The sequence below is a fragment of the Patagioenas fasciata genome, chromosome 5 (assembly GCF_037038585.1).
Source record: "Patagioenas fasciata isolate bPatFas1 chromosome 5, bPatFas1.hap1, whole genome shotgun sequence".
Classification (NCBI taxonomy): Eukaryota; Metazoa; Chordata; class Aves; order Columbiformes; family Columbidae; genus Patagioenas; species Patagioenas fasciata.
In genome coordinates, this window is record NC_092524.1 from 15590103 (window position 1) to 15602885 (window position 12783).

The 12783-nt window shown below is 39.3% G+C and overlaps 1 protein-coding gene across 11 annotated transcripts in view; it reads right to left on the bottom strand.

Moving 5' to 3' along the window:
• Positions 1 to 12783, bottom strand: part of PTPN5 (protein tyrosine phosphatase non-receptor type 5) — an 86402-nt gene that overhangs the window by 57236 nt on the left and 16383 nt on the right. For 3 of the 11 annotated variants that reach the window (XM_071808972.1, XM_071808968.1, XM_071808973.1), the window contains exon 1: positions 6012 to 6075. The exons of the other annotated variants lie outside the window; for them this stretch is intronic. In XM_071808972.1, the coding sequence (XP_071665073.1) occupies positions 6012 to 6060 (49 nt within the window). In that variant the 5' untranslated portion in view covers positions 6061 to 6075. Of the gene's footprint in view, positions 1 to 6011; positions 6076 to 12783 lie in introns of those variants that run through there. 11 annotated transcript variants of the gene reach the window in all.

Genomic DNA, 12783 nt, shown 5'->3' on the forward strand with positions numbered 1-12783 from the left:
AGAGTCTTCCCTCTCTCTCTTCTGGGAATACCTTGTTCTAAACTCTGAAGCAGAAAAAAAATCCAGTTAAACCTTTCTGTGATTGTCATTTCCCAGTTGCCACTGTGAGGTCTTCATGGAAATTTTCAAAGGCAAAGCCACAGAAATCAGACATTGATTTTAATAAATTCTTCTAGTAGGAAAGGTGATGGTTGGTACCTCCTCCCTAAATGATATAGGACATCAAGAAGCCAGATTTTTCAGAAGGTCTAGGGAGATTTTCAAAATCCCCAACCCAGCCAGATAGGAACCTAGTTCTACTGAAACCACTTCAATCCCCACCTGTTTTTTTGTCATGGTGTGTGTCCTCAGGCTGCTATGCCTAACTGCACAGCAGGAACAAACTACAACTGTGATTCTTCCCCATTACAACCATCCAGAGAAGGACAGTAACTGGCGTTTGCTGTTGCTCTTCTCAGGTCCATATTCCAAGTTTCCTTCATCAGAAACCAGGAACAAACACAGAAAGACTATGCCACCCAGATCTCACTCTTACACATGTAGAGCATGTGGTCAGACGTGTGACAGTGCCTACTGTTGAAGATCAAGCTTAAAAGGTGGCAGAGGGGCAAGAGCACATGAGGAGAAGGCTGTCCTAATATGAATGGTGAAAGACTGACAGAACAGTCCTGAAAAATCATCAGAGTGACAGCCCAGAAATACTATTTTGCTCTGTATATAGTAGTGGAGACTCAGTGAAATGTACTCTTACCTTGGACTTCAGATCTCAATCTTTCTAGCCACTGCCAGAAACGGTCTTAAAAAACAAACTCTGTGGTCCACCTTTGAAATATAGCTGCCTACTTCTGCTAGCACTCCTGGATCACACCATACTAAGTATGCCTCAATGTCCTGTCAAGATTCTTGACAAATCTTTAAACTTTTCAAGTTATATTCTTGTATCAATGTTCAAAGACTGAAAGCAAACCAAACAATTAGTGTGGTCAAATGGTTATTAATATGTGAGCTCAAACTCAGGTGCATTCCACTTCATTTGGTTATTTTTTTCATAGCAAGCTCAGTACAGCATTATCAAGCAAACAACAGGCATATTCACCTAATCAATTTGGGGGGAAAAAAATCATCATTCTGTCACTGTGACTGGAAATGCAGTGTTTGTCTAGGGAAGAAAGAGGCAAGGTGGAATGCACCTGGAGGAAAACAGAGGTACCTCCTTGCAGAAACCCAGGAAAAGCTCATAGCTGCTGGGGAAGCAGCAGCATAGTGGTTAGAAGTGCTGTAGAGAATCAAATCACAAGCTGCAGCTTTGCACCAAAACACCATGCTAGATCAGCCTCTATGCATCTTTTACTTGGACTGTTATAATGAAGATGACAACAAAAACCACCTCACAACACACCACTACAAACTGCTGTCTGCAGAAATCTGTATGCTCTAATCCAGTTGATGTGGCCTGCTAGGCCTTTTGAAGTTCAGGATAAATCTTTGTGGCAGTTCATAATTTAAAAGTTCACACTCTACCAGTACTAAACAGTCAGCATTGCCAGAGACCAGGCAGCTTCACAGTTTTCTAGTTACAATGACATGATGAATTGCAATCTCTCCATGGTGACCTAGAAAGTCACTCAGTGATACAGAGACCCAGAGATGTACCAGCATATGGATTCTACTGTGTTTTCATGCCAGATGCTCACCTGGCCAGATGCTCACCTGGCCAGATGCCAGGTGATCAAAGGATTCTAACTTCCACTGGAACTTCGGTGGAAAACAAATAATCAGTTTCCTTAAATGCCTCATAAAATCCCAGATTAATATCTTTGGTATTAAACAACAGGATATGTGGATATCTTTGATATCGTGAGTGCTATGCTGGGCTAATTGAGCTAGCAGAGCAATAAGCATACACTGGGGGACAGTGAAAAATGGTTCACGTCTCTGTAAGTTGCAAATTCCAGTTTACCAGACTTATACACTTTACGTGCTATAAAGCAAGAAAACCATTTTATGCACAGGATAGGAGAAGGAAGAGCATCAAGTCAACTCACTTTCGACATGTGCAGCTTGAGAAAGGATGAAATACAAGAAGAATTAAAAAAAAAAAAAAGCTTCAGAACTTGTCCAGTCCTTCCTAAAGGTATGCCACACAAAAAACATCTTCCAAATATTACCTTTCAAGTCATTGCTTTTCCTTTAAGACCTTGACAAAGACAAAATTTTGCTATGCCTACTTACCCTCATTAGCCATATAGCATATAACACACAGTAAATGCATGTTACATGTATATTTGATCCATTGGTAAAAGCTAAACTTTCCAACCATGGTCACATTTCTTTTGATTCTCCTTGCTGCAACTGACATTTTCACCACTTTCACCTAGTGTACTGTGAATGCCACTTCTTCATGATTTATAATGGAACAGGAAGAAAAACAACCTTATAAGAAAACGGGTGGGATTTTTCATGCCAAAGTCAGCATCTCTTTTCATGATCCTATTTGCATTCCATGTGCAAGCATATGGTTAGTCAAACTCTGATCATGTTACTATATAAATATTTCATAAGCACAAATATCTTTCTGAATCAAGCATTAATTAGAAATGCTGACTACTGGTTATAAAACTACAATGAAATCATGGAATGTCCATGTAATGAAAGCTCAGTGTTAAATGAATGGTCTCTCAACCTGTATGTCAAACCGTTAATTAAAGAGAACCACCTCTTCTTCCTTCCACTATGTTCCCACAGAAGCATTCTTTCCACTGAGAGTATATTGCTATATTTTATTTCTCAAACAGAAGCAGTATAAACCACACAGAGCCAGAATAAGGCTTCCTTATTTACTTCTTTGCTCTCCTTTTTGTGAGAAAACTCCCTGAAGTCATCAGGATTATTTGTGCAACACCATTAAATGAAAAACAAATTACAATCTGGTTGATAAGAAAAAACATCATGTATTGCAGATAGTCAAAACCTAAAGCAATAAGGACCATGTAACTAAAACTGGCACACGGTAATTTACTAAATTGACACCTGTCAAAAACAACAGACTGATTTTTAATTTAACTCTTTGTTGAAAAATGGGTCCTTGTAGATACAAACCTGCAGAGGTAACGCATGTTTGCACTGTAAATTCCCTCATTTTCATCATCTCTCTGATTCCTAGATACTGTTTAGAAATGGATTGAGATTTTCATCTGTTTAATTTTCTACAGTGTTGAGTTTTGTGTACACACTGCAGAAGAAACAAGCTTTAACAAAGATTTAACCAAAAGACCTCAACTTCAAACTATCAACCCAAGTGCACACTCTTTCAAAACTAGCACATTAATTTTGCTCATCCCCACAGACTTATGTGACCTTGTTTAGCTGTATCCAGTTTTCCACCTGCACCACAACAGCTCCATGGCTACGTCCCACAGCTACAGCAAAACTTTTCAAGCTTCCTCCAGGAACACCATCCATTTTTACATCACTCTGCACACTTTTTGCTTCATGCACTATGTTGGATGGTGGCACATGCAAAATCTAATGGAAGGCAGCTCTGTGAAATAGACAGACTTCTATTTGCTTAAAAAGACCATTTTTCAATCTAGTCCATTGTATTTTATGGCTTCAGCATTCCTTTTCATTGACCAGCACAAACACATCCTAACAGTTTCCAAAGGCATTTTTCAGAATTTTGAAGCAAACAGAGGTTTAACGTTTACCCTGCAACCTACCCTTACCAAGCAATGCATTAGAAGTTTCTTACTAGCTCACATGCCCTGCAATGAAAACAACAACATTTTCTTTGTATGTGTTTTACTGATTGCTCAATTTAGGCACTAAAACACCGGAAACCTTCAGCCACATTCTACATGGCATTTTCTGCAATACTGAAGTTTTATTCGTGTGTTTGTGTCAGCTGAACAAAATGATACCCTTTCCTTAGCTAAATGTGAAACAAGGGCTAGTCTATGGCCCTACGACAACGCCTGGACAATGACTTTTACTTCAAACATTTATCAGAGCACCCCCTATCGACTTGATTTGGATTTGATGTGGATTTGTATTTCATACACCATTTCCTGAGTCTTCACTCAATTTGTTATCATTGATACTTCCTGGTCTTCCTTGCCTCTTGTGCAAAAAACAGTCTGTTCAGCCACCTCAGACTGAGGCCTTTTCAGGTTACCTTTTCAAACGAGCATGCCTGCCAGAGGCAGCCTACAGACTTTCTTTCACAGTACTTACCAGTCTTCCACATGCAGACACTATTATGTTAACACGAAGGCAAGTGCATGACCTTCAGCTCACATTCAGCTGGAAAGCTCTACCACAAGTTTTTTTGTTGGAACTATTCCACTTTGATACCACATGGTAAGTGACCGTCAATCTTTTCTTTCTCCCCTCCTACATCAGGTTTTCCCAGGCTAAGCTTTTCTGCAAGGCACAACTACCCACGCCTTATTCTGCTCTAAAAACAAAACTGCTTGAAAAACTTCCCTTTGTATTGCCCACGTACAAAGAGCAAGCCAGTATCACTGCTGAATTAAAGATCTTTTAGATGAACAACCTGCAGACTATGTGCATCAACACATGATATTTTGGCCAAGGAGAATGCAATGGAGATAAAGAGAAGCAAATAAAGAGGGGAACACTTCTCTTTGGGCAGTGTCAAAACCTAAGTGAAAACAAAAGGGGAAGAAGTGAAATCCCATACAAACCAGGAGAAATTTAAAAAAAAAAAAAAAGGGAGCGGGGAGGGCGCCTGTAAAAAAAAAAAAAAAAAGTGCATTATTCTTACCAGAACCATTCACACATTTCTTCTCAAAGCAGCCATATTGGTAGAGAGAAAATAGGAACTGAAACATGAAGGCCTTGTGAATATAATCACTATCCGTAAGAATCACATAGTGAACTTATAGCACATATATATAATTTTTTTTAATTTTATTTTTTAAACTACGCAGTTGAAAATAGGAGGTGTGAGTGGTTTCTATGTTGGTGGATGGATGAAATTCACTCATGGTTTAACTCCATACTTTTCACTACATTTTACTCCAAATTTCACTGCAGGGATAAATTTGATAAACTCTGCAAAGTGATTTCTGAATTCATTATTTTGTATAACTCTCAGAATTGCATTTACATCTTGCTTTGAAATTAATATAGTATATAACCGTAACAATCAGACAACATACAATATAATGTTTTTACTTATGCTAAACTATCAAGAGTAAGTGTTTTGAGGCAAAAAGCGCATGTTTGCCATTTACTGCATGTTTGTACATGTCTTAATATAATGAAGCACACCTACACACCGCTTCAATATAAAAGTAATTAATACAGCTTAACACTGGCCTCAAAGGATCTAGACAAGACTGCATAACACAGAGGCTGTAAACAACAGTAGCATGACACTCTGAGCTTATAGAAAGGAAAGCACATCCTTTCTGCCATCAAATGAGTGACAAGCATTGACTGTCAGCTGGCCAAAGCTGATCACTTATAAGCAAGTCAACAGAGTCATATGTGAAGCACTCGGAAAGAAGAAAAAAAATCACCTCAACCAACGTAGCACATTTTAGCATTAAGCAATCTTCTGCTACCCAGGACAAGAGACTGCTGAGTCAAGGGATGAAACTTGCTATAAAGGCCTGGATAAACGCTGTGTATCTCACTTGTAATACAAACATAGTATAGAGGAACTACATAGGTCCAAGAATAAGAAATACTGTTTGTGTACACAGTGTGTGTCAAAACATAATCCAAAAGTTATTCTTAAAACCAGAAAAATCAGGCATAAAGCATACAGATGGTATTCATACTTTTATAGCCACTCAGAAACACCTCTCCCTCCCTCGCAGGAAAAAAATGATAACCAATTATTTTTAACTAGATGTTTTTATTAAGTTTGTTTTCTGATGTGTTTTCTTAAGTCTAAGCTCAAAAACAGAAAAGATCTCTTGCCAGTAAGTCCCAAGGGGAATCAACCTTCTTTTACAGAGAAAAAAAACAACTAACAATACCATAAAAAGATGATGCTGATAGTTCCGAGTCCACCACCAGCACCCCCATTGCTCCACTGAAATTTCTGGCGATGACCTAATCAGCAGCTCTGTGCAACCGTTCCTGAGAAACAGGCTTCGCAAGGCACTCATTCCACTCCAGCAGAATGGCCCTGAGGTGCAGAACCAAAAAAAAAAAAAAAAAACAAAACTGGATTGCATAAGTGGTTACTACTGGAAAAAAGGAATTGGTGCCTCTTGAATCATTATTGAAAGCCAAACCATTATCCCAAATTACACCAAGTGCTCTAATAAAAGATGCTACGGCTATCTGTGCAGCTCTCCTTATCTGTTACCTTGTCTTGACACGAAGGTCTTCAGTACCTGAACAGGTTACCCCAGTATATAAAGTTATTACTTCTGTTAAGTGGAAGTGTAGTTGATGCTGGATGGTCTCAGTCCAATGCAAACAGAAGACAACATTACTAAAATTCAAGCCAGGAAGTGCTTAGTGCGTTTACAAAAGCAGGCCACAAATGGGTACACATAGTTACTGTGGCTCAGCCCATACATTGTATCTTGATCACACATCTTAGTTTTCAACAGAAAGCTCTTTGCAATGACAGCCCCAAATGCTGTTCTTTGACCTTCCTAAGTGCCTGCAGTTCACCACAATATTCAAATGCTGGTATAAAAGTGTTCTCTTTACATACACCACTGTGCAAGGAACTTGCTATCATGACATTTCCAGAGATGCCAAATGAATAAGAATTAATGCTGAAGCTGCAGGCACAAAACCTGGATCTCTAGGTCCTTGTAGCTTCTAAATGGAGTTACTTTTTCTTAAGCTACATGCAACTGTGGCACTCTGCATTCAGTACAGATGCCCCGTCAGACTCCATAATTAATCCCTTTCTCTACACTGTCTATCAGTTCAAGCATTTCTCCTCTGCCTCCCCTTTCCCACATCATGTAACTTAGGGACAAGCGTTACTTTAAACTGTTGAAGGAATTAAGACCATCTATTGCCTAACATGCCCCATCTTTCTGTCTCTGCATGTAAACAATCAGAAGAATATACCTACTAAAGGACAGACAGTTAGGAATCACTCCTGTCTCTGAAAATGGACACAACCTTATTCTCAATCACCTTACAACTTGCAGTTCTTATCAATGTAAAACTGACGTGAAAAAAATATTCAGAGTTGACAGCATTTTACATCTATTTCACACTACAGAAGAAACATGCTGCCATGTGCCCATGACTATGAGGAAAACCTTGAAAGCAAAGTAGTTTTACAGGAAGCTAGTCACATTAAACAATAAAGGCAATGCAACTGCACAACCTTGTTTTTAAAACTGTTGCATATCTTTCGTTATACTGACATCAGTGGCTAAAACCAGTCACAGGAACACTTGCTCATGTGCATAAGTGCCAGCAAAATCAGGATTTGAGTTAAGAGAAGATTTCAGCTCTTCGTTTTGCTCTGTGTGAAGCCTCTAGAGGATGTGTCACAGAGGACTGATAAGCAATTTCAAAACCTCTGGTACCAATACTCAGCAGCACTACTTCATTGGAGCAAGTGTGACTTTATCTTGCGCTCTGTATGAGCAACATTCCATGTTTTTAAGCTACCAGGTTAATTTGTGCTGAAAATGCTGCCCAGATGCAAGCAAAAAATGTGTACACAGTTATCTGGATAAATACTGTAACACTGACAGAGCAGCAAAGCAGGTTAATGTGCAAAAGCATCATCCCAGAACAGTAACACAAGTCCAGAGATCGGAATGCAAAATGATAAGATGGTTTATTAGTGTTCACTTTTTCCCTGTTCTGGGAAGGACACAGAATCTATTTCAAAGAACATGTCATTCAGGCAATTTGTAGTAATGTTGCTTTATAAGATGTTCCCTCGCTCTTTCTACAACCCCAAATCAGACAGAGTATTTGCCTGAAAAGGGACTACAAAGAGCCACACACTGTCCAAACTTTTGTCCTTATATTCCCTTTTCTCCATCTTAAGAATGGACCTAGCTGAAGACAGAGCCAAGTCTCCTGAGACAGAGGAACAGAAACACGTTATTAAAACAGAGTGTGTACATAAGTGGTTTCTGCCTCGGGATTTGAAAATCAAGTTTAATTAACCAGCTGAGTGGAAAGCACAGTTTATATAATGCAGACTACCTGTGGACGCTGACTCCAGTCATTCCACACAACACAACTTAACTGCTCGTCCACCTAATAGCGATTTCTGCTGGTAAAAAAAAAAAAGTAACTGGGATGAGGGATCTAGATGCCAACTTTCAGAGAGATCAAGAAGAAACAAGTGTTTAAGATAGAGGAAATAGCAACCAATCCATATTACACAGGCTACTAAATAGTTCTCCAAGGGAAATACAGCTTCATTGCTTCTTGAAGCCTTAGAAATTAATGTCATCAAACAGAAAGTTATTCAATGCTAAAAGGATTTTGACAGTTTATGCCACTATCAATGAAAGAGAATCCTGGAAAGAAGGAAAGAGCTGGAAACTTCTCTCTTTCTCTACCTGCACTTCAGAAGTCTGCTTTCTGAAATATTGTATGCTTATGAGACAGGTTAGTGAAAAGTGTGATAAACTTGGAAGAAATTTAGCTCTGGGAACAACCAAGGCCTGTCCATTGAATATCTGATCATCTGGCTGTCAGCCCACAGAGCTGTAACTGGGTGGTTTGTGATTTCATCTTTGGTTCTCAGTGCCTTCATTTTTTAAGATTCAGCTCAAGAGACTGTCTCCCATTCTATGTTTGCAGAGTTAGCTCAGTGGGTCCTTAATATTTCTCAAGGAATTTAAATGAGACTACCATTTAAAAAGTAACACTTAAGGTTAGCTTCATGTTCCATTTAAGATGATCTAATCTTACACTGCTGCGGAGAGGGATTTGTTTCATCCTGTTAGCTACCCTCTATTGCATCATACCCATCTATCTTATCTATTCAGCAACAAGGCTGCTGCTTCAGCTTACAGAACTGATGGAAAACTAATTAATTTGGGGGGTGGATTAGTCATCATTGGAGGAGTGAAAAGGGGACTCTTTTCAGTGGAAGGTCACTGCTAGATTAAATGCAAAGTTGAACTGCATGCTGTTTACAGCCATTTATGGAACTTCCCTGAGCGTTCCACTCAGTAGTATCTGCATCTATATTTCAAAACCATGGCTAAGCAAGTATCAAATGGAATCCAGCTCCTTTGTTACCACATGCTAATTTTTGTCAAAACCTCATACCAATTTTATTAAAGAAAGAGAGATTAAACTTTAACCAGGGCAGTTAAATACCAAGCTTTCCAACAGCATCCCCACTGGAAAAACAAAAGGGTTTTTCCAGCCATTAAAAAAAAGGTAAACTCGGATGATTACACATAATATTATGCAGGACTATCCTAGTGAACATTTATAGCAATTACTTGAAATTCTGATATCACTCACAACAGATATATCAGCTGGTAGTTTTAAAAACTCGATCATATATTAAGAACTATGACCAACATTGTTTTCTGTGCATAGAGATAAACATCCTGCTCGAAGATCTGATCTCCTATTTAAAAACAAAACCAAACATTAAGAATAAAAAGCACTCAGTATGGTTCTGAGACACATATGTGGCTGCATTGCATATTCCCTGCCTACACTGACAGTGTGGGAGCTCTGTTAGTCATCTAATGCGCATATTTGCTTGGCACAATGCCTTTACTTTCTTATGCAGGCAAGAAAGATGATCACCAATTTATTGTATTCTTACATCTTCCTTGCATGCTCATCAGCCAGTATGATCAGGCCTTCTCAACTGAAACTACAAGCTGTTAGGAGACATACCTGTTCAAAGTGAAGCCCAAGGACCGAAAGGTTGTTTAGCTTGTCTATAAAGACAAGGGTGCCATTTTAGATTCATGCTGCTTAGACACAATTTTTAGTGAGACCTAACAAAATGTTTATTTTATGAATAAGGGTCTTTTATTGAACAGAAGCCTAATTTAGTTCTGCTTTCAATCCCAACAAAGATCTGTTTACTATCTTCAAGGGCATGAGAGGTTCTCAGTTGGCTTGCTTTAACTGTCCTCCTCTGCCTCCATTCTGGAGGATGCTGAAGCAGAATCTGAATTCAGTTTTCAAGTAAGGCTTTCATAAGAACTCCTTGCCCAGACTACAGCAGAATCACATGGATCCCATTCTTCTGGCATCTCAATTTCATGTAAACCACATAAAACACATACAAGAAAGGTGTGCCTTTTTAGTGTAATGTTGAGGATGAAATCTGAAGAGGCAGGCAGAATTTCCAGGCACCTCAATGTTGTCAGACCTTGAAGGAGTGACTCTGGTCATTTCCCTGCCCACTGGCCTTGGATGCTGCAAATTAGTATTTCACCATGAGATACTTCATGGTACAACCTGCTTTGTATAGAATTAACAAAGCACCAATTGAAGTGGTTTCTGACACACAAGCGAAGAAGTGTTTTGAGGTGAGGCAACTCATGCTGTTTCTTAGATATCTCAGTGGTGAACTCACTTAACACTGACCACTGTATTTATGTCAAAGAGAAGACTCACACCGCGCTGCTCCGCTGCAGAAAACTGGTAAGGCCAGCCTTTAAGGGCAGTCTGGGACTGCTTTGTAGGACCCTTTTCTAACCTCTTCCTCATTAAGTGCCTTAGGCAATACAGGCTGCCATGTCTCTGCTGGTTTTGTACAGAAGTTTGGATTCCCAAGGACTGCAGTGCTCCAGTGTAATGTCTGCTGACTGTGCTCAGTGTCTTAGTATCTAGTTGAAGGGAACAACTTTTGACAAGCAGGAGTTCAGAACAGGTAAGATCTGGTCTGATCTAGTGGAGCTCTTATTTCTTTAAATTCTATGATGGTAAGACAGAAGAAATATGTGGGAAGCATCCACCATAATCAATCTCAGCTTAATTAGCAATTAATTCAGTGAGTTACTGAAGTCTAGCAAAGAGAAATTCTGAGAGACTTTGGTCACACTTACCCCGATGTAAATCTAGATTAACTCCTAGAGAGAACATTAGTCTCCATGACAGCTTTTTCAGATTTACACCCAGCTACTCCGAATTTGTGCACTTGTTTTCAGAGCCTTGTGGGGGATCTGTCTCAACACAAATCAGCTCTGCTCTCCTGCAGATTCTGCAAGGTACACAAAGTTACATTTCTGTAAAAATCTAACCTCAGTGAAATGGGGAAATTGAATTCTCTGCTCTGATGAAGGCTAAGCCTCCCACATAACAGAAAAAAAAACCCTGCTACAGAGCCAGCCACTACTAGCGGTCACAATTTCCTCTTCAGTTGTCTGTCTTCACGCTGTAAGGATAATTTCCCTCTCGCTGGATTTCATGAAGCCTAACAGCAAGCTTCAAAATTACTACATTCTTCTGCCTAGGATTCTTACAAGTATTAACAGTACCAGATCCACAGAATTTTGAAACCAGTCTCACAATCCTACAAAAATCCACATAAGTCTTCCAAGGCCATCTTTCTAAGAGGCTAAAGAGGGGATAAACATATTCTGGTCATTAGCACCACTCCATGTGATACACACTGCAGCTGCATCAAAGAAATTTGATATGAAAAAGGAGTTCTCATCCTGACACACAGTGCTTTCCTCTTCTACCAGTTCTACTCAGCTCTGCATCCCTACTGCTGCACAGCCATCACTTGCCCCTTCCTTTACCCCTTAAGCTGATAGCTGGATTAAAATAATATAAAGTCCCTTTCCACCCACATGAATCTCAATCCACATCATACAGCACTGCCCATGAAATTCTAAGTTGATTCAGGCAAGGAAACAATTGTATGCTTCTGGGTGAGCCACAGTACGGGTCATAAGTAACAAAGAGCAGAAAGAGATCACAGGCAACATACAAATGCACGTGCTATCATTCTGAATTCAACGTATGTACAGAGAGCCTGTTAAATGGTTAGTGGAAACATCATGGAGAGATGTGTAGAGCCACTTTTGTTAGCTGGTTTACGTTCACATTAAGAACTTGCATCAAACTCATCTACATAGGGATTTTCTAAGGCAAACTATAAACCTTCCCATTCCAGCCTAATGAAAAGAATCGTACACATTCCTACACCCATCCACTGACAATTATGTTCACACTGCAGATCTTAACTCCCACACCTAGATATATCCTTTGCAGGAACTGGCTACCCGAAGGAGCCCAGCATCTGCCTGCTATTTCTTTGTTTCATGCTGTAAATGTGGTTGATGGGGTCACTTAAGATAATCCAGCAAGCTCAGAGCACAGTCTTCATGCATTCATAAAGATGCTGCAGAACTCTATTTCATTTGGGAATCTTTTTTCTGCACTCGTGTGCAATATTGCACTGAAGACTGTTTTGGCATTAAATATTAATATTAGTGTGGATTCATGATCTCTCACCATTGAGTCTCCCATCCAAACAGTCTGATCAGTTATGAGCAAGTATCATACGAGCAAAGCATATGGCATGAGTAAAGGTAGCCAAAATTTTAATGGTTCCTAGCATTTGTAGAGTTCAAACAGTATAAGCCAAGTACATCTACAAGTCAGTCAACTCACAGTAGAATAGACAGAAGAATATATTATCACTAAATAAGTTTTTGTCTTCAGTAGTATTCTAATTTTTTTTTAATCAGTTATTTTCATGGTTAATGCTAGATTGGGGGCATTGGCGGGGATAATTTGAAACTATAACATCACTTGAAAAAGGACAGTTGTTTTAGAGAAGCATTTTAAAGGACACATTAATTCATTTACTCT